This window comes from Pseudophryne corroboree, chromosome 7 (genome assembly GCF_028390025.1).
Source record: "Pseudophryne corroboree isolate aPseCor3 chromosome 7, aPseCor3.hap2, whole genome shotgun sequence".
NCBI lineage: Eukaryota > Metazoa > Chordata > Amphibia > Anura > Myobatrachidae > Pseudophryne > Pseudophryne corroboree.
This window is the reverse complement of record NC_086450.1, coordinates 451,189,089-451,211,003: the sequence shown is the minus strand read 5'-3', so window position 1 is coordinate 451,211,003 and position 21,915 is coordinate 451,189,089. Positions and strand designations below refer to the sequence as shown.

Sequence of the window (21,915 nt, the reverse complement as noted above, 5' to 3'; positions counted from 1 at the left end):
GGGATTATTGCTCTCTAGATGCCATTGAAATATCATCTTCCAATGCATCAGCCCAGGCTGCAACTGCTTTTGCCATCCAGGCTGAAGCCATGGCTGGTCTTACGATTGCCCCAGACAAGGACATAATGGTTTTTAAAAAAACATCTATTTTCCTATCCATGACATAATTTATTGATGTTGAAGGCAGAGGTAATGTAGATTTCGTACCAATTGAATGACATGCATATCTACTTAGGGAGCCACCTCCCTTTTTAAACAATCCACAGCTGGAAGAGGATAATGGGAATTCTATTTCTTTGGAATTCTAAATTTCTTACTGGGTGTTACCCAAGCCTCTTGCATAATTTCCGTCAGCTGTTCTGACCCAGGAATTTCAGTCCTGACTGTTTTGGGACATTTAAACAACAGTGCCTTAGATTTTAACAAAGGCTCTGCTGCTTCCTCTAAGGATAGAATGGCTTTCATAGCACTAATTAGCTCAGGTATGTCCACTGAGCCGAGACCTTCATCCTTGTCTCTATATGCAGACTCGGGGTGTGATGAGTCCTCATCCTCCAACAAGTCCCCTCCTGAAACATGTATAGACTGCGAAGATGTTGTTTCACGTCTATGTGATTTTCTTTCTACTGGCCTTTCAGCCTGTTTTTGTTGAAAGGCTGCAGATTCCTGGACTGGATGCGATAAACCCCAGGAGGAATGTTGCATGTAAGGGTTAATAGGGTAACCTATTCCTGGTATAGGAGCTGGCATTATCCGCTTAGCTATACTGGATAATGTCTGTGTAAAAGTAGCCCATGGGGGTTCAACCTGAACCTGTGCCTGCCTTTGATTATTCAGGAGGCTTTGGTGAAAGCTACAACAGTTTGCAAATAATCTATTTTGAACCAGATCCTGAGAGGTTAACCCAGCTTTGCAAGGCAAACATTAAATGAGTGTTGGTGCTGCTGTGGAGAGTGTTTCCACTGCACTCTTGCCTCTCTTAGACATGATAAACAAATCACACACTTGTACTGTTTTAACTACACAATTAGTGACTGAAACCACTTTAAAACTCGTTAAAGTGACATACAATACAATCCCAACATGCTTTGCACCAGCATTGAGGATCGGAATACACAGAAACTGACAAATAGTAAAGTCAGCAATCATGAACCGGGGGGAGGGGCGACTAGGAGAGCGTCATACTACCCACTACTGACATCAACCCCAGAGATCCCGGCCTCACACTAATCCCTGGAGCCTAGCGCTGGTGCACCTGAGTTGGTAGCCGCGTCAGCTACTGTTCGGTAGTCTCCTCCCGAAAACAGTGTGGCTGTGTCCTGCGTCTCCCCCGCTAAGCGGAACCGACGCCTTACCTTCTCCCCATGCTCCGGCCACAGCCCGGTAACGTCCCGCTGGACTTGCTAGTACATTCGACACAGGCGCAGGCCGAAACAGCACTGTACACGTGGGTTAGCGTTGTCAAGACCCTGCGGGGAGTTGTTGGAGCAACTCTTTCTAAGGTGCGTGTAAGATGCTTTTTAGAAAACTCGTTCAAAAAACGTAAGACTATAAAAATAATAAGAATTTACTCACCGGTAATTCTATTTCTCGTAGTCCGTAGTGGATGCTGGGACTCCGTAAGGACCATGGGGAATAGCGGCTCCGCAGGAGACTGGGCACAACTATAAAGAAAGCTTTAGACTACTGGTGTGCACTGGCTCCTCCCACTATGACCCTCCTCCAGACTTCAGTTAGGATACTGTGCCCGGAAGAGCTGACACAATAAGGAAGGATTTTGAATCCCGGGTAAGACTCATACCAGCCACACCAATCACACCGTATAACTCGTGATACAATACCCAGTTAACAGTATGATAACAACTGAGCCTCTCAACAGATGGCTCAACAATAACCCTTTAGTTAAACAATAACTATATACAAGTATTGCAGACAATCCGCACTTGGGATGGGCGCCCAGCATCCACTACGGACTACGAGAAATAGAATTACCGGTGAGTAAATTCTTATTTTCTCTGACGTCCTAAGTGGATGCTGGGACTCCGTAAGGACCATGGGGATTATACTAAAGCTCCCAAACGGGCGGGAGAGTGCGGATGACTCTGCAGCACCGAATGGGCAAACTCTAGGTCCTCCTCAGCCAGGGTGTCAAACTTGTAGAATTTTGCAAATGTGTTTGACCCCGACCAAGTAGCTGCTCGGCAAAGTTGTAGAGCCGAGACCCCTCGGGCAGCCGCCCAAGAAGAGCCCACCTTCCTCGTGGAATGGGCTTTCACTGATTTAGGATGCGGCAGTCCAGCCGCAGAATGTGCAAGCTGAATCGTACTACAGATCCAGCGAGCAATAGTCTGCTTTGAAGCAGGTGCACCCAACTTGTTGGGCGCATACAGGATAAATAGCGAGTCAGTCTTTCTGACTCCAGCTGTCCTGGAAACATAGACTTTCAGGGCCCTGACTACGTCCAACAACTTGGAAGCCTCCAAGTCTTTAGTAGCCGCAGGCACCACGATAGGTTGGTTCAGATGAAAAGCTGATACCACTTTAGGGAGAAACTGGGGACGAGTCCTCAATTCTGCCCTATCCATATGGAAAATCAGATAAGGGCTTTTACATGACAAAGCCGCCAATTCTGATACACGTCTGGCCGAAGCCAAGGCCAACAACATGACCACTTTCCACGTGAGATATTTCAAATCCACGGTTTTTAGTGGCTCAAACCAATGTGACTTTAGGAAATCCAACACTACGTTGAGATCCCAAGGTGCCACTGGAGGCACAAAAGGGGGCTGAATAGGCAGCACTCCCTTAACAAAAGTCTGAACTTCAGGTAGTGAAGCCAGTTCTCTCTGGAAGAAAATCGATAGAGCCGAAATCTGGACCTTAATGGAACCCAATTTTGGGCCCATAGTCACCCCTGACTGTAGGAAGTGCAGAAATCGACCTAGCTGAAATTCCTCCGTTGGGGCCTTCCTGGCCTCACACCACGCAACATATTTTCGCCAAATGCGGTGATAATGGTTTGCGGTAACTTCTTTCCTAGCTTTAATCAGCGTAGGAATGACTTCCTCCGGAATGCCCTTTTCCTTCAGGATCCGGTGTTTAACCGCCATGCCGTTAAACGCAGCCGCGGTAAGTCTTGAAACAGACAGGGCCCCTGCTGTAGCAGGTCCTGTCTGAGCGGCAGAGGCCATGGGTCCTCTGAGATCATTTCTTGAAGTTCCAGGTACCAAGCTCTTCTTGGCCAATCCGGAACAATGAGTATAGTTCTTACTCCTCTTCTCCTTATTATCCTCAGTACCTTGGGTATGAGAGGAAGAGGAGGGAACACATAAACCGACCGGTACACCCACGGTGTCACTAGAGCGTCCACAGCTATCGCCTGAGGGTCTCTCGACCTGGCGCAATATCTTTCTAGCTTTTTGTTTAGGCGGGACGCCATCATGTCCACCTGTGGCCTTTCCCAACGGTTTACAATCATTTGGAAGACTTCTGGATGAAGTCCCCACTCTCCCGGGTGGAGGTCGTGCCTGCTGAGGAAGTCTGCTTCCCAGTTGTCCACTCCCGGAATGAACACTGCTGACAGTGCTAACACGTGATTTTCCGCCCATCGGAGAATCCTTGTGGCTTCTGCCATCGCCGTCCTGCTTCTCGTGCCGCCCTGTCGGTTTACATGGGCGACCGCCGTGATGTTGTCTGACTGGATCAGTACCGGCTATTTTGAAGCAGGTGTTTTGCCTGACTTAGGGCATTGTAAATGGCCCTCAGTTCCAGAATATTTATGTGCAGGGAAGTCTCCTGACTTGACCATAGTCCTTGGAAGTTTCTTCCCTGTGTGACTGCCCCCCAGCCTCGAAGGCTGGCATCCGTGGTCACCAGGACCCAGTCCTGTATGCCGAATCTGCGGCCCTCTTGAAGATGAGCACTCTGCAGCCACCACAGCAGAGACACCCTGTTCCTTGGAGACAGGGTTATCAGCCGATGCATCTGAAGATGCGATCCGGACCACTTGTCCAATAGGTCCCACTGAAAGGTTCTTGCATGGAACCTGCCGAATGGAATTGCTTCGTAGGAAGCTACCAACTTTCCTAGGATCCGCGTGCAGTGATGCACCGACACCCGTTTTGGTTTTAGGAGGCCTCTGACTAGAGATGACAGCTCCTTGGCCTTCTCCTCCGGGAGAAACACTTTTTTCTGTTCTGTGTCCAGAACCATCCCCAGGAACAGTAGACGTGTCGTAGGGATCAGCTGTGACTTTGGAATATTTAGAACCCAGCCGTGCTGTTGTAGCACCTCCCGAGATAGTGCTACCCCGACCAACAACTGCTCCCTGGACCTCGCCTTTATCAGGAGATCGTCCAAGTACGGGATAATTAAAACTCCCTTCTTTCGAAGGAGTATCATCATTTCGGCCATTACCTTGGTAAAGACCCTCGGAGCCGTGGATAGACCGAACGGCAACGTCTGGAATTGGTAATGACAATCCTGTACCACAAATCTGAGGTACTCCTGGTGAGGATGGTAAATGGGGACATGCAGGTAAGCATCCTTGATGTCCAGTGATACCATGTAATCCCCCTCGTCCAGGCTTGCAATAATCGCCCTGAGCGATTCCATCTTGAACTTGAATTTTTTTATATATGTGTTCAAGGATTTCAAATTTAAAATGGGTCTCACCGAACCGTCCGGTTTCGGTACCACAAACATTGTGGAATAGTAGTAACACCTTTGAAAAAGTCACGTGGAGCGTGACGAAACGCGTTAGGACCTGCCTCTTCACACACCCTGCACAGGTGTCTTCAACAGAGCATCTATTTCACACCCTGGACGCCTACATCTCTGATGGTCTATTGCAAGTAGCAGCACAGACGGATCCCGACACTCTCTGCCAGCCCACAATACACGGCGCGGCTTTTCCTCTCCGCTGCACAGCTACGTGGGCACTGCAGGATACCTGACCGGGGACGCCCGGATCACTTACCAGCCCACCGGAGAGGTATTAATCATTCTATTAAACGGGTGCTGCACAGTTTACCAGTTCCGGAATTCTATCTGTGTCATGGACTCTCCAGTGTTTGAATAGCAATTAACATTGGCAGCTGTGGATATAGACTGCTGTTCCGATTCCATTTATTATCACACCGGAAGATTTCCAGCTCATTTAACACTCTGTGACAAGGGTTGTGTTTTTTATTATTCTTCAATCTTCATTTATATATAATTTATATTTATTTTCATTTTATCTACAGTTATTGGTACTATTAAATTGGTAAAAAATTATTTTTATATTAAATATTCATTTCTATACGTTGGCTCTTTCTTCTTTGTATTTCTGATATACAGCGCAGCCGTTTTTCATGTATTTGTCCGTCCTTGTTGAAGTAGGGGCACCTTTACTATCACCTGTTGTGAATACAGCTTGTGAATTGCCTGTAACACTGCCTCCCTGACTGAGGGAGTGGTTGGTAAGGAAGATTTGAGGAAACGGCGGGGGGGAGACGTCTCGAATTCCAGCTTGTACCCCTGAGATACTATTTGAAAGATCCAGGGATCCACCCGTGAGCGAGCCCACTGATTGCTGAAATATTTGAGACGGGCCCCCACCGTACCTGGCTCCGCCTGTGGAGCCCCAGCGTCATGCTGTGGACTTAGAGGAAGCGGGGGAGGACTTTTGCTCCTGGGAACTGGCTGTATGCTGCAGCTTTTTCCCCCTACCTCTGCCTCTGGGCAGAAAGGACGCGCCCTTAACCCGCTTGCCCCTGTTGGGCCGAAAGGACTGTACCTGATAATACGGTGCTTTCTTTGGCTGTGAGGGAACATGGGGTAAAAATGTAGACTTCCCAGCTGTTGCTGTGGAAACGAGGTCCGAGAGACCATCCCCGAACAACTCCTCACCCTTATAAGGCAGAACTTCCATGTGCCTTTTGGAATCTGCATCTCCTGTCCACTGCCGAGTCCATAACCCTCTCCTGGCAGAAATGGACATTGCACTAATTTTGGATGCCAGCCGGCAAATATCCCTCTGTGCATCCCTCATGTATAAAAGTGCGTCTTTAATATGCTCTACGGTTATAGCAATATAGTGTCCCTGTCTAGGGTATCAATATTTTCCGACAGGGAATCTGACCACGCAGCTGCAGCACTGCACATCCATGCTGACGCAATAGCTGGCCTCAGTATAACACCTGTGTGTGTATATATAGACTTCAGGATAGCCTCCTGCTTTCTATCAGCAGATTCCTTCAGGGCGGCCGTATCCGGAGACGGTAGTGCCACCTTCTTTGACAAGCGTGTGAGCGCTTTATCCACCCTAGGGGATGTTTCCCAGCGTGACCTATCCTCTGGCGGGAAAGGGTACGCCATTAGTAACCTCTTAGAAATTACCAATTTCTTATCAGGAGAAGCCCACGCTTCTTCACACACGTCATTTAACTCCTCAGATGGAGGAAAAGCTACTGGTAGTTTTTTCTCTCCAAACATTATACCCTTTTTTGTGGTACCGGGGGTAACATCAGAAATGTGCAACACATTTTTCATTGCCTCAATCATGTAACGTGTGGCCCTATTGGAAGTTACATTAGTCTCATCGTCGTCGACACTGGAGTCAGTATCCGTGTCGACATCTGTGTCTGCCATCTGAGGTAGCGGGCGTTTAAGAGCCCCTGATGGCTTTTGAGACGCCTGGGCAGGCACAGGCTGAGAAGCCGGCTGTCCCATAGTAGGTATGTCGTCAAACCTTTTATGCAAGGAGTCGACACTGTCGCGTAATTCCTTCCACAGAACCATCCACTCAGGTGTCGACCCCGCAGAGGGTGACATCACATTTACAGGCATTTGCTCCGCCTCCACATAAGCCTCCTCATCAAACATGTCGACACAGCCGTACCGACACACCGCATACACACAGGGAATGCTCTGACAGAGGACAGGACCCCACAAAGCCCTTTGGGGAGACAGAGAGAGAGTATGCCAGCACACACCAGAGCGCTATATAATACAGGGACTAACTGAATTATATCCCCTTATAGCTGCTATATATATATATATATATATATATATATATATATATATATATATATACACACACACTGCGCCTAAATTTAGTGCCCCCCCTCTCTTTTTTACCCTTCTGTAGCTTGTAGACTGCAGGGGAGAGCCAGGGAGCTTCCTTCCAGCGGAGCTGTGAGGGAAAAATGGCGCCAGTGTGCTGAGGGAGTTAGCCCCGTCCCTTTTTCGGCGGACTTCTCCCGCGTTTTTTAAACTCTGGCAGGGGTATTAATTTACACCTATATAGCCTCTGGGACTATATATGGTGTATATTTGCCAGCCAAGGTGTGTAATATTGCCCTCAGGGCGCCCCCCCCCCTAGCGCCCTGCACCCATCAGTGACCGGAGTGTGAGGTGTACATGAGGAGCAATGGCGCACAGCTGCAGTGCTGTGCGCTACCTTGGTGAAGACCGAAGTCCTCTACCGCCGATTTTCCGGACCTCTTCATGCTTCTGGCTCTGTAAGGGGGACGGCGGCGCGGCTCCGGGAACGAACATCAAGGTCGGGTCCTGCGGTCGATCCCTCTGGAGCTAATGGTGTCCAGTAGCCTAAGAAGCCCAAACTACCACCTGTTAGGTAGGTTCGCTTCTTCTCCCCTTAGTCCCTCGCTGCAGTGAGTCTGTTGCCAGCAGATCTCACTGTAAAATAAAAAACCTAAAATATACTTTCTTTCTAGGAGCTCAGGAGAGCCCCTAGTGTGCATCCAGCTCAGCCGGGCACAAGATTCTAACTGAAGTCTGGAGGAGGGTCATAGTGGGAGGAGCCAGTGCACACCAGTAGTCTAAAGCTTTCTTTATAGTTGTGCCCAGTCTCCTGCGGAGCCGCTATTCCCCATGGTCCTTACGGAGTCCCAGCATCCACTTAGGACGTCAGAGAAAAATTAAATAAGCTTATGGCTGCAAAAAACAGCAGCCCAGAGATCGTGGTCCGGCTCCTGCCGCACCAACAAAAAAAATTGATTACCTGAACCAGGAAATGGGGATATAGGGGACTTGCCCGTTGCATTCTGGGAGGCCGAAAGCTTTGATTGTTGGTGCCAATCTGCTGCCGCTACCTCATATCCCAATGTTTACCCTGTGGATAACCTGTGGACACTGCAGGAGAAAAACAATGCTTTCCAATGATTATATTCCTAATTACGCTCATGCAATTAGTGAGCTCCCTGGTATGTCCTGCAGTGTATTACCATATGTCAGACACATACCGGGGCTCACTCAGTGGTGCATGCAGGTTGGATATGCAGAAAAATCTTGTGATGTTTGACACTGCACAAGGCGCCGAGCCGAGCATACGCAGCTGTGATGAGCCAGTCGTATCAACACTTGTGTGAATGGCTGTTTGCAGGAAGGGTAAGTGTTCCCAAAGCATTTGGTGGGTGACTATTCAGAATGGACAGAATAGATTCCGGGATCCAGTCTGAAGATCGACAGTGTCTAGGTCGACAATGTTTAGGTCGACCACTATAGGTCGACAGTCACTAGGTCGACAGGGTTTCTAAGTCGACATGTGCTAGGTCGACAGGTCTAAAGGTCGACATGAGTTTTTCACATTTTTTTTCAAACTTAACGATCCACGTGGACTACGATTGGAACGGTAAAGTGTGCCGAGCGAAGCGGTAGTGGAGCGAAGGCACCATGCCCGAAGCATGGCGGGCGAAGCGAGGGGACGCGGTGCACTAATTTGGGATCCCGGTCACTCTACGAAGAAAACGACACACAAAAAAAAAATTCCTCATGTCGACCTTTAGACCTGTCGACCTAGCACATGTCGACCTAGAAACCCTGTCGACCTTCCATCCATGTCGATCTAGTGACTGTCGACCTATAGTGGTCGACCTAAACATTGTCGACCTAGACACTGTCGATTTGATGAACCACACCCATAGATTCCATCCTCTACACCAGGGCTGGTGCAACTGCGTGCTTACAGTAATGACGGCGGCGTGCCTGAATAGATGCTGCAACGCAATACACGCAGATATCTCTATTCATTTCCGAGCACGCATCCCCTAATACAGAAGATCTCTAATGCAGGGGGGGCTCTGACCACCATGTATGAATACCGAGTGCCTGGCTACAGCTGTGCTGCCACACATAGTGACGTGAATCAGTTATCCCTATGTGCCAATGAGCTCCTTTTCCATTAGCGTCAAATGACATCACCTACATGATAGAGAAAGCTGCACCGTTGGGTAACACCACAAAGCGCAGTCATTGGTTGACTAGACTGGTGTCCCTGCCAGATCACAAGCATAATCTGATTGGACGGATTTGACCAGCCACAAACTACAAACGTCACATTAGTTTACGGACCAGATGGCTCAACATTGTGTTACCCCCTAATATATATTTGATCAAGATGACAGAAGGATGTTACCTCTACGCAGGTCTCGATCTCAGAGAACTGGTTCATAATGGGCAGAATAGATTCCATGGAGCTGCCGCACTGCAGGTCTGACTTGTTCCCCACCAGGATTATGGGAAGCCTGAGCAGGAGAGAGAACCCGCATTAGGACCACGCACAATCTCCGGGTGTCACGTATTACCTGGATTAGGGAATGTGTCAGAATACGCAGATTTACCTCGAGTTCCGCTCTGCATGGCCGTTCACCAGGGGAATCCACTTTGAGGCGATCTAGAAAGATAAAAGATTATTTAGCAATATAACTGTTCAAGTAATGGGTTAAATTAGACAGATGTATTGGCCAAGTCTTATCCTGTATCCAGTAGCTCCTCCCTGGCATATAACCTTCTGTTCTTATTCCTGGGAATCCTGTAATGTTGCAGGCATCTGAGGAATAGTAAAACAAGAAGCAGCCGGCGCAGGAGTGACTTACCTGTCCTGTGTCTGTAATAAAAGGTCAGAAGGCATTTATAATCAGGTTTACTGCCAGGGATGGAGTGGCCACGTGGCACGATGGCCTCTTGGGCTGGTCTGCCCACAAAGAGAGCGGGGGGTGGCTGACCAGCGCAGCCTCCCGGCTCTCTGTTCGGCTGCCCACGTGTCCATCAGTATCTGACGCACAGACAGATGGGGGGAGTGTCAAGAGGTCAGGCCCCCTGACGCATCCACGTGCCTGGGCTGCATCACAGCCCCGTCCGTCCCTGGTTACTGCTATAACAAGCAGATCAGTCACTATAGCAGGGAGGAGATGGGGGCTGCAGGTGAAAGCTCAGGAGGAACACACACGTGGCACACCACTGGCCTAATGTAATACACCTGGGCCACAAGATCACCCAACATTACAAACTGAAAATATTCAGGGAACGGTCTTTATTATATACACTAACCTGTGGAAGGGTTATAACCCAACATAAGACTTAAAAAAAAAAAACATATTTCAACAATATTGTGCCCAAAATATTTTCAGAACCTCTACGGGAATAAGAGTTTCAGATAATTTGCTACAATACAGATGTTTAGAAACCATTTTTACACAACCATAACTAATATATCTATTTTTCCCTACCTACAAGATTGTTTATTAGCATAAGCCTTTCATTTGTTGTTCTCAACTGCAATACAATACAGAGAGAACAATACAGCAGGGGATTAAGTCATTACAGCAGGGGATTAAGTGTGACTGCCCTGGCTCAATTAATCCTATTAGAGGCCAAGATAAAGATGGCTCCATCTGTATCTCTATCATCTCTCCTGGACCCCTATTTACCTTCCACATCATCACAGACACAACGGGCAGACACTAGCACTACACGTATATCACAGACACAGCGGGCAGACACTAGCACTACACGTATATCACAGACACAGCGGGCAGACACTAGCACTACACGTATATCACAGACACAGCGGGCAGACACTAGCACTACACGCATATCACAGACACAGCGGGCAGACACTAGCACTACACGTATATCACAGACACAGCGGGCAGACACTAGCACTACACGTATATCACAGACACAGCGGGCAGACACTAGCACTACACGTATATCACAGTCACAGCGGGCAGACACAAGCACTACACGTATATCACAGTCACAGCGGGCAGACACTAGCACTACACGTATATCACAGACACAGCGGGCAGACACTAGCACTACACGTATATCACAGACACAGCGGGCAGACACTAGCACTACACGTATATCACAGACACAGCGGGCAGACACTAGCACTACACGTATATCACAGTCACAGCGGGCAGACACTAGCACTACACGTATATCACAGTCACAGCGGGCAGACACCAGCACTACACGTATATCACAGACACAGCCGGCAGACACCAACACTACACGTATATCACAGACACAGCGGGCAGACACCAGCACTACATGTATATCACAGACACTAGCACTACACGTATATTACAGTCACAGCGGGCAGACACTAGCACTACACGTATATCACAGACACAGCGGGCAGACACCAACACTACACGTATATCACAGACACAGCGGGCAGACACCAGCACTACACGTATATCACAGACACAGCGGGCAGACACTAGCACTACACGTATATCACAGACACAGCGGGCAGACACCAACACTACACGTATATCACAGACACAGCGGGCAGACACCAACACTACACGTATATCACAGACACAGCGGGCAGACACCAGCACTACACGTATATCACAGACACAGCGGGCAGACACTAGCACTACACGTACATCACAGACACAGCCGGCAGACACCAGCACTACACGTATATCACAGACACAGCGGGCAGACACCAGCACTACACGTATATCACAGACACAGCGGGCAGACACCAGCACTACATGTATATCACAGACACTAGCACTACACGTATATCACAGTCACAGCGGGCAGACACTAGCACTACACGTATATCACAGACACAGCGGGCAGACACCAACACTACACGTATATCACAGACACAGCGGGCAGACACCAGCACTACACGTATATCACAGACACAGCGGGCAGACACCAGCACTACACGTATATCACAGACACAGCGGGCAGACACTAGCACTACACGTATATCACAGACACAGCCGGCAGACACTAGCACTACACGTATATCACAGACACAGCGGGCAGACACCAACACTACACGTATATCACAGACACAGCGGGCAGACACCAACACTACACGTATATCACAGACACAGCGGGCAGACACCAGCACTACACGTATATCACAGACACAGCGGGCAGACACTATCACTACACGTATATCACAGACAAAGCGGGCAGACACTAGCACTACACGTATACCGCAGACAAAGCAGGCAGACACCAGCACTACATGTATATCACAGACACTAGCACTACACGTATATCGCATACACCAGCACTACACGTATATCACAGACACAGCGCCCAGACACTTACACAATGCGTATATAACAGATACAGCGGGCAGACACTAGCACTACACGTATATCACAGACATAGCGGGCAGACATCAGCACTACACATATATCAGACACAGCGGGCAGACACCAGCACTACACATATATCATAGACACAGCGGGCAGACACTAGCACTACACGTATATCACAGACACAGCGGGCAGATACTTACACAATGCGTATATATCACATATACAGTGGGCAGACACTAGCACTATACGTATATCACAGACACAGCGGGCAGACACTAGCACTACACGTATATCACAGATACAGCGGGCAGACACTAGCACTACACGTATATCACAGTCACAGCGGGCAGACACCAGCACTACACGTATATCACAGACACAGCCGGCAGACACCAACACTACACGTATATCACAGACACAGCGGGCAGACACCAACACTACACGTATATCACAGACACAGCGGGCAGACACTAGCACTACACGTATATCACAGACACAGCGGGCAGACACCAGCACTACATGTATATCACAGACACTAGCACTACACGTATATCGCATACACCAGCACTACACGTATATCACAGACACAGCGCCCAGACACTTACACAATGCGTATATAACAGATACAGTGGGCAGACACTAGCACTACACGTATATCACAGACATAGCGGGCAGACATCAGCACTACACATATATCAGACACAGCGGGCAGACACCAGCACTACACATATATCATAGACACAGCGGGCAGACACTAGCACTACACGTATATCGCATACACTAGCACTACACGTATATCGCATACACCAGCACTACACGTATATCACAGACACAGCGCCCAGACACTTACACAATGCGTATATAACAGATACAGTGGGCAGACACTAGCACTACACGTATATCACAGACATAGCGGGCAGACATCAGCACTACACATATATCAGACACAGCGGGCAGACACCAGCACTACACATATATCATAGACACAGCGGGCAGACACTAGCACTACACGTACATCACAGACACAGCGGGCAGACACCAGCACTACACGTATATCACAGACACAGCGGGCAGACACTTACACAATGCGTATATCACATATACAGTGGGCAAACACTAGCACTATACGTATATCACAGACACAGCGGGCAGATACTTACACAATGCGTATATATCACATATACAGTGGGCAGACACTAGCACTATACGTATATCACAGACACAGCGGGCAGACACTAGCACTACACGTATATCACAGATACAGCGGGCAGACACTAGCACTACACGTATATCACAGACAGTGGGCAGACACTAGCACTACACGTATATCACAGATACAGCGGGCAGACACTAGCACTACACGTACATCACAGACACAGCGGGCAGACACCAGCACTACACGTATATCACAGACACAGCGGGCAGACACTTACACAATGCGTATATCACATATACAGTGGGCAAACACTAGCACTATACGTATATCACAGACACAGCGGGCAGATACTTACACAATGCGTATATATCACATATACAGTGGGCAGACACTAGCACTATACGTATATCACAGACACAGCGGGCAGACACTAGCACTACACGTATATCACAGACACAGCGGGCAGACACTAGCACTACACGTATATCACAGATACAGCGGGCAGACACTAGCACTACACGTATATCACAGACACAGCGGGCAGACACCAACACTACACGTATATCACAGACACAGCGGGCAGACACCAGCACTACACGTATATCACAGACACAGCGGGCAGACACCAGCACTACACGTATATCACAGACACAGCGGGCAGACACTAGCACTACACGTATATCACAGACACAGCCGGCAGACACTAGCACTACACGTATATCACAGACACAGCGGGCAGACACCAACACTACACGTATATCACAGACACAGCGGGCAGACACCAGCACTACACGTATATCACAGACACAGCGGGCAGACACTAGCACTACACGTATATCACAGACACAGCGGGCAGACACTAGCACTACACGTATATCACAGATACAGCGGGCAGACACTAGCACTACACGTATATCACAGACACAGTGGGCAGACACTAGCACTACACGTATATCACAGACACAGTGGGCAGACACTAGCACTACACGTTTATCACAGACACAGCGGGAAGACACTAGCACTACACGTATATCACAGACACAGCGGGAAGACACTAGCACTACACGTATATCACAGACACAGTGGGCAGACACTAGCACTACACGTATACCACAGACACAGTGGGCAGACATTAGCACTACACGTATATCACAGACACAGCGGGCAGACACTAGCACTACACGTATACCACAGACACAGTGGGCAGACACTAGCACTACACGTATATCACAGACACAGTGGGCAGACACTAGCACTACACGTATATCACAGACACAGCGGGCAGACACCAGCACTACACGTATATCACAGACACAGTGGGCAGACACTAGCACTACACGTATACCACAGACACAGTGGGCAGACATTAGCACTACACGTATATCACAGACACAGTGGGCAGACACTAGCACTACACGAATATCACAGACACAGTGGGCAGACACTAGCACTACACGAATATCACAGACACAGCGGGCAGACACTAGCACTACACGTATATCACAGACACAGTGGGAAGACACTAGCACTACACGTATATCACAGACACAACGGGCAGACACTAGCACTACACGTATATCATAGACACAGTGGGCAGACACTACACAACATACAGGATGGGAACAGTCCTGTACAGGAGCATCTCACCTTCTCTATAGTGGACAGCTCAGTGACGTCGTAGACAATGCAGGCCACATTCGCCTGGGGAGAGAAAGAGGAATTACTAACCCTGCTGGTAAACCAAGGTCCAATCAGACTTTCTTGCTGTGAGTTACCATATATATGCGAGTATAAGCCGACTTTTTCAGCACTTTTTTTGTGCTGAAAAAGCCACTTCGGCTTATACTCGAGTCAGTTGTAGGAGGGACATGGAGGGCACAGCGCGCGGCTCTCCTGTGTCCCTCCTGCGTCTCCGGCGGCAGCGGCGTGTATGTGTTAAAGGAAGTGCACGAACCGGCACTTCCTTTAACACACACGCCGCTGCCGCCGGAGACGCAGGAGGGACACAGGAGAGCCGCGCGCTGTGCGCTCCGTGTCCCTCCTTCAGAAGACAGCGCGGGAGCGACGGAGGGTAAGTAACAAACTGGCACTGTGGGGCATATCTGGCAGCATGAGGGCACATCTGGCACTGTGGGGCATATCTGGCAGCATGAGGGCACATCTGGCACTGTGGGGCATATCTGGCAGCATAAGGGCATAACTGGCAGCATGAGGGCATATCTGGCACTGTGGGGGCATATCTGGCAGTATGAGGGCATAACTGGCAGCATGAGGGCATATCTGGCAGCATGAGGGCATATCTGGCACTGTGGGGCATATCTGGCAGCATGAGGGCATATCTGGCACTGTGGGGGCATATCTGGCAGTATGAGGGCATATCTGGCACTGTGGGGCATATCTGGCAGCATGAGGGCATATCTGGCACTGTGGGGCATATCTGGCAGCATGAGGGCATATCTGGCAGCATGAGGGCATATCTGGCAGCATGAGGGCATATCTGGCAGCATGAGGGCATATCTGGCAGCATGAGGGCATATCTGGCACTGTGGGGGCATATCTGGCAGCATGAGGGCATATCTGGCAGCATGAGGGCATATCTGGCAGCATGAGGGCATATCTGGCAGCATGAGGGCATATCTGGCACATCTGGCATTGTGGGGCATATCTGGCAGCATGAGGGCATATCTGGCAGTATGAGGGCATATCTGGCACTGTGGGGGCATATCTGGCACTGTGGGGGCATATCTGGCAGTATGAGGGCTGTGTACGGCTAGAGCTGCATTTCCCACCCTAGGCTTATACTCGAGTCAATAAGTTTTCCCAGGTTTTTGTGGTAAAATTAGGTGCCTCGGCTTATATTCGGGTCGACTTATACTCGAGTATATACGGTGCTATTAATTTGACTCCGATATCAACCCCAATACCAAAATTATTATTTTAACAAAAAAAGACAGGATAATAGTCAGCCATGTTAGCACATGGAGCAGGAAGACTTCATCATCCTGTGAGTGGTCTTCTCCCAACCACATTGCCAGTAGTGCTGGAAGAGATCCAGCCGCAGCGCCTAGTGCACACAACGTGCCTGGATATCATCCAATATGGCCGTCTACGCTACATGGTGCTCTGGCCCAGCGACAGAGATGTCTCATGTGTGGGCAGTACTGGTAAATTGCCCATTGTGGGGAGGATCACATTACCCATCACCTAAACTCACCTTTGCAATCTCGTCCCTGAGCTCCTCCTCCGTCTGTTCCACTTCTAGAGAGAGAGAGAGAGAGAGAGAGAGAGAGAGAGAGAGAGAGAGAGAGAGAGAGAGAGAGAGAGAGAGAGAGAGAGAGAGAGAGAAATCAAATAACATGACTTCGTCTCATTAGGTAACATAGGGGCAGATGTATTAAGCCTAGAGAAGTGATAAAGCAGTGATAAGTGGAAGGTGATAATGCACCAGCCAATCAGCTCCTGTCAATTTACATATTGGAGCTGACTGGCTGGTGCGTTATCAACTTGCACTTATCACTACTTTATCATTTCTCCAGGTTTAATACATCTGCCCCATAATGTGCAAAGTAAGGCATCTTTCACGAACAATTACTGTCACAATAAAGATGCATGATGCCACACACACATACACACTTGATGTAAGCAATACTGAGAAATTCATATTGAAATAAATATGCTGATATGTACCTATTAATGAGATATTGCTTGTGTAAAGGACCATACACACTGGGCGATTTTGAGCTGAGAGCAGGTCAATTTTGGTGTTTTGAACTGCTTTCAGCTCAAAGCCACCCAGTGTGTATGGACACGGTGAGCGCTAACACGGGCTCCCGCTTCATCGTTGGCAGCCGCCGTTCATCTACTGGTATTACCAGCTGAACGGCGGGGTGAGCGGCTTTCCATAGCGTCCTGCTATGGAAAGACGCTCACCCCCTCTGACATCGCTGGACAGCGGTGAAAAGCGCTCAGTGTGTATGCACTGAGCGCTATTCAGCCCAGCGATGTCAGCGATCATCGCTGTTCATACACGCTACACAAAAACGCCCAGTATGTATGGACCTTAAGATAAAGGGTAGCAGCTATATACTCTCACATAACAGCACCACCTACTGGTAAAAATGTGGAATGAGGACTGTCACAAAGCACCCCACGGCGGTGGGAGTAACCACAAATTAACCAGCAAGGGGAAACGACAAAAGCCAAATGTTTTAAGCCTTTTCATTTCGGACATAAAATGTGAACTCTTCCATATACACGTAAAAAGCACTGATTACCTAAGCACACAGAAGAGAAGGCAACTAGTCACTGTGTAGGCTGTATTATTACCAATACTAGCTCAGCTCACCCAATGGTCCCACGCTATCTACACACAATGTCAATGTGCACAAAGCTGAGCGATTATTTGATTATTTGCACAGGCATAGGACGGTTGGGACAAAGTTTTGATGGTGCGACTGATGGTGGAAACTAAAAATGCACCGATCAGTATTACAGTGTGCGCATGTTGCCACACGAATGCAAAGGAAGGTAGTAGCAGCGTCATGAAGTCACAGATTGGCGACATCTAATAGACGTTACTGCGCTCACTTATGCAAATGAGGCCCAATACGATGTACCATATTCACCAACGTATAATTTTAGCATAAGTGGCCCAAAGAATGAGCAAGATCATTGCTGCTAAGGGGCTGCCCACATATATCGCAGTGTAGGTACAGCAGTGATGGGATCTACTGATCCCTATGATGTGTGCAGTACAGCAGTGAAAGCAACAGCACAGAAACAAATGCGGTTAAACGTTGCAGACGTCAATCTCTTTTAGTCACCTTCCCGCGGCGTATCTTACTGTTGTGTGTGTCGGTATTGCATAGGGATCAATGCTACGAGATTCTTATCTATTAGGCAATCCTGTTTTGTTAGCTCTTTCATAGACAAAGGAAAGAAAAGAAAAAAAGGGTAACTACCTGAATAATCCACTATGTGGGTGGGGACTCGTTCTGGCGTCACATCGGCGGGTATGGTGATTTCCTCTGCACGGGCTGGCACCTAGGACACATGTCAGATAAACTTCTATGAAACACAGGTGGCATGGTAAAACTGCAGGCTACTATAAGTCTATCAGCACAAGCTATTTACTGAGCTCAGTGCCATCAGTCTACTGCCGTGAAGATCAGTGGGAATGGAAGAATGTGTGCAGATTAAATGTAGGGGAGCAGAAAGGAGAGGCATGGTCTGGTATAAGGCAAGCGTGTACAGAATGAGTGCTGGCCCGCTACAGAAAAGATGCCTGACACTGCTCTGCATTTCCCAGAATCCTCTGCAAAAGCCAAGGTTTTATCCCATACCTCATCTGGGAACTCCTCTCCCACCAGAGCCATTATAAGAGATGTCTTCCCCACTTGGGCTGCGGAAGAAAGCGAGATTAGAGCATTAATAATGGATGTCTGCAGATGGCGCTGATAACTGCAGTGAATGGTGCAATGGAACCGATAACAAGCTTGGCATGTGACACTACAGGGGAAATGTGTGTATAGTGAGGGTGGTGCGTCTGAGCCATGATAATAGCAACGTTCGGCCCCAATGAACCTGCTGTACTACACAGAAAGCTGGTGTACACTTGGCGGGGGGCAGACCACCAAGGAGACAGGACTGGCAACCACACATCTGTTCTAGGTGGGGTTTGTGCTTATGCAGATGTGGCTTTACTTGGAATATTACACACATACACAGGCGTGTCAGACTGGCTGGTACACCACCCTCCCTTAAGCTGCTCTGTCCCCCACTATGATATGATAAGACCTATTGACCTGTTGGGTTTGGTTATGTTTTGTCAACAATCACAATCCTAACATTAACATGTGCAGTGTCGACAGCCATGTCGACACACAATTTAAGCCTAACCCTATACCTAACCCACACTTCATTTGTTGCCATTTTGCAGGTACCAACATTTTAATCGTGTTGGTGTTAAGTAGGGCTGGCCATCGATCATTGATGATTTTGAATCATCGATGGTCTATGACCAATGTTGAATACTTTTATCATTGATGGGGGAGAACAAGCTGGTTTCCCGCCATCGATGGTACAAAGCTACCAATTTTTTTTTTCTCTCTCCAAGTGTTGGGCCATGTAGCTTAGCCCCGCCCCCTGACACACATGAAGCCCCGCCCCTGGGCTTTGATTGTCCCTCAACTCTTTTAACAGTAATGCACGGGTGACCATCGATGGTTCCCTTACAGATGATTTTACACCATCAAGGTTATCCATCAATGGTACCATCGATGGATAACCCATCGATGGCCATCCCTAGCGTTAAGTACATTCAACATTATGGAGTGGAACTATATCCTGTCTACATAATGACTACATCCCCACCTGCCAACCTCAGGTTTGGGGGGTAGAGATGGATGTAATCATCATGTTGACAGGTTAAAGGTCATCATCATGCAGCGTTGGCTGGGAAACGGCGTTTGCACTCCTACATTGCGTGCCTAGACCTAAAGGTGTATACTCGCCCATATGAGTTGTCTAGTGATGTGCCCGTCTGTATGCTTGGATTACTACCAACGATGATCAATGGGCACATGTACCTACACCGGGTAGCAGGGGCAACAAAAATTACTGGACAGGTATATTTACGCGCATGTCTATCTCCGCACAGCCCGTAGCGCCTTCCACATGACCTCACTGACCTCTGGCTACGCGAGGCGCCCTGTAACGCCTCTTAGTCAGAAGCGGAGATGATACTGTAATGTGTATGTCTGTACATCAACGTACTGGCGTGTGCTCAGCTTCGGAGGAGTGTAAATACACTCACAATATGCTCTGCAGCCTATGTGCAATTCTGCATCAGCTCCCAAGAGGTCATCGGTCAGTACACAGAGAAACGATAGGGCCACGAGCTTCCTAGTAATTCCCTTCCTGGCAACTTCAGGGGGGACACAGAATAGACGGGGCTAGGAGGACGTCAGCACAGAGCAGTGTACCCTGTCAGCATGTAATGCATTATACATCCATTCATGGCACTGCTCGCTTATACACCGGCAGTCTGTGCATGACACATATACCATAATGCCCTGCGTGTGCTTCCTCTCACCTGTCTGTGTAATAAATAATGACATCTGTATGCACAGGAAGAATGCAGCATTCCCAGACACAACAACAACAACCAATCACATGCTGAGTCTCACTGTCCTAATGCAAGTTACTGAAGATAAACATGTGATTGAATGTTAATGGCAAAACTAAGTTTTCTATGTGCAGTAATATTTAGAAACACCTGGTAACGACTCTGTGACAACCCTGAGCAGCGTTCACTTAGCAAATGCCAAACGATAGCTTTGCATTATTTTAATGAAGACACAAACTTGTGTAACACACCTATATGGTACAACTAAAAACTTATGACATTGTACGTGTCCTATTTAATATACATTTGGCGACATTAATCAGGGCATGTAATATGGTTGATCAAAGGTCATTATAAAATCAGGCTTCCTCCCTGCAGAAATCCTGCAGGCAAAGGTGACCCCCCATATGCTCCTGCAGGCAAGGGTGGCACACATATTACCATACAGGCTAGGTGACCCCCATACTGTCCTGGGGGCATTGCTTCCCCCATACTGTCCTATGGGCAGGATGCCCCCATATTATCCTGCAGGCACGCAGCCCCACATTGCCATGGAGGAAGGGTGACCCCCAGTATAGCATGCATGCAGGGTGACCACCCATAACCTGCACTATAACTGAGACATCAGTGACCATGCTGCCCCCTCCTCCCTCCTGTAACCCCTCTCTCACCCTCCCCCAGGAGGAGGATCCTCACGTCCTGCTTCATGTCCCCGGTGCCGCCAACACCGACTTCCGGGTGCAGCTCCAGGCGGCTGCCAGTGACAGCTCCCTCCGCTTCCGGCGTCCCTCAGCCCACCCTACGTCACATCCGCTTTGCGATAAGCTTCAGGTTACCATAGTGACGATTAGGCGAGGAGGGACTGGTACCTGGCGTATAGCACGTACACCGTGAGCTTGCGCCCCAAAGCACAGCCACACCCGTCACATGACCTGCCTGACAACTCGCACCCCTGTCACATGGCCTGTCCGACTACTCGCACGGTTGTGTCTATGTTGCCTTCGTGCAAAGGACCTGGACCTGACAAAACGAGTGGGCAGGAGAGTACTTCCGCCCTTACAGCTCCTAAATTTTTTTTTCGTTCTCCGATCGTTTGGGGATTTGTTTTTTTTCTATGCAGCATTGGACGCTCGCCACGCATCGGGCTCGGTGTGTTGCTCTGCTCCGCTCGCCACACTTTTCTATTCCAAATAGATTGTGACATGGACCCCGAGGGTTATGGGAAAGGTCCTCTGCACGAAGAGAATTTAGACGCTACCCTA

The 21,915-nt window shown here is 48.7% G+C and overlaps 1 protein-coding gene across 4 annotated transcripts in view; it reads right to left on the bottom strand.

Moving 5' to 3' along the window:
- RHOT2 (ras homolog family member T2) overlaps positions 1-21,542 on the bottom strand; it is a 123,669-nt gene extending 102,127 nt beyond the window's left edge. Inside the window, exons 1-7 of one of the 4 annotated variants that reach the window (XM_063935061.1) lie at positions 21,325-21,542; positions 18,870-18,928; positions 18,489-18,570; positions 16,742-16,785; positions 15,175-15,228; positions 9,627-9,679; positions 9,422-9,530 (exon numbers count right to left, since the gene is read on the bottom strand). In XM_063935061.1, the coding sequence (XP_063791131.1) occupies positions 9,422-9,530; positions 9,627-9,679; positions 15,175-15,228; positions 16,742-16,785; positions 18,489-18,570; positions 18,870-18,928; positions 21,325-21,361 (438 nt within the window). In that variant the 5' untranslated portion in view covers positions 21,362-21,542. Of the gene's footprint in view, positions 1-9,421; positions 9,531-9,626; positions 9,680-15,174; positions 15,229-16,741; positions 16,786-18,488; positions 18,571-18,869; positions 18,929-20,163; positions 20,227-20,341; positions 20,513-21,324 lie in introns of those variants that run through there. The other 3 variants (XM_063935060.1, XM_063935063.1, XM_063935062.1) reach the window with 3 other exon arrangements.
- Between the last annotated feature and the right edge of the window lie 373 nt (positions 21,543-21,915).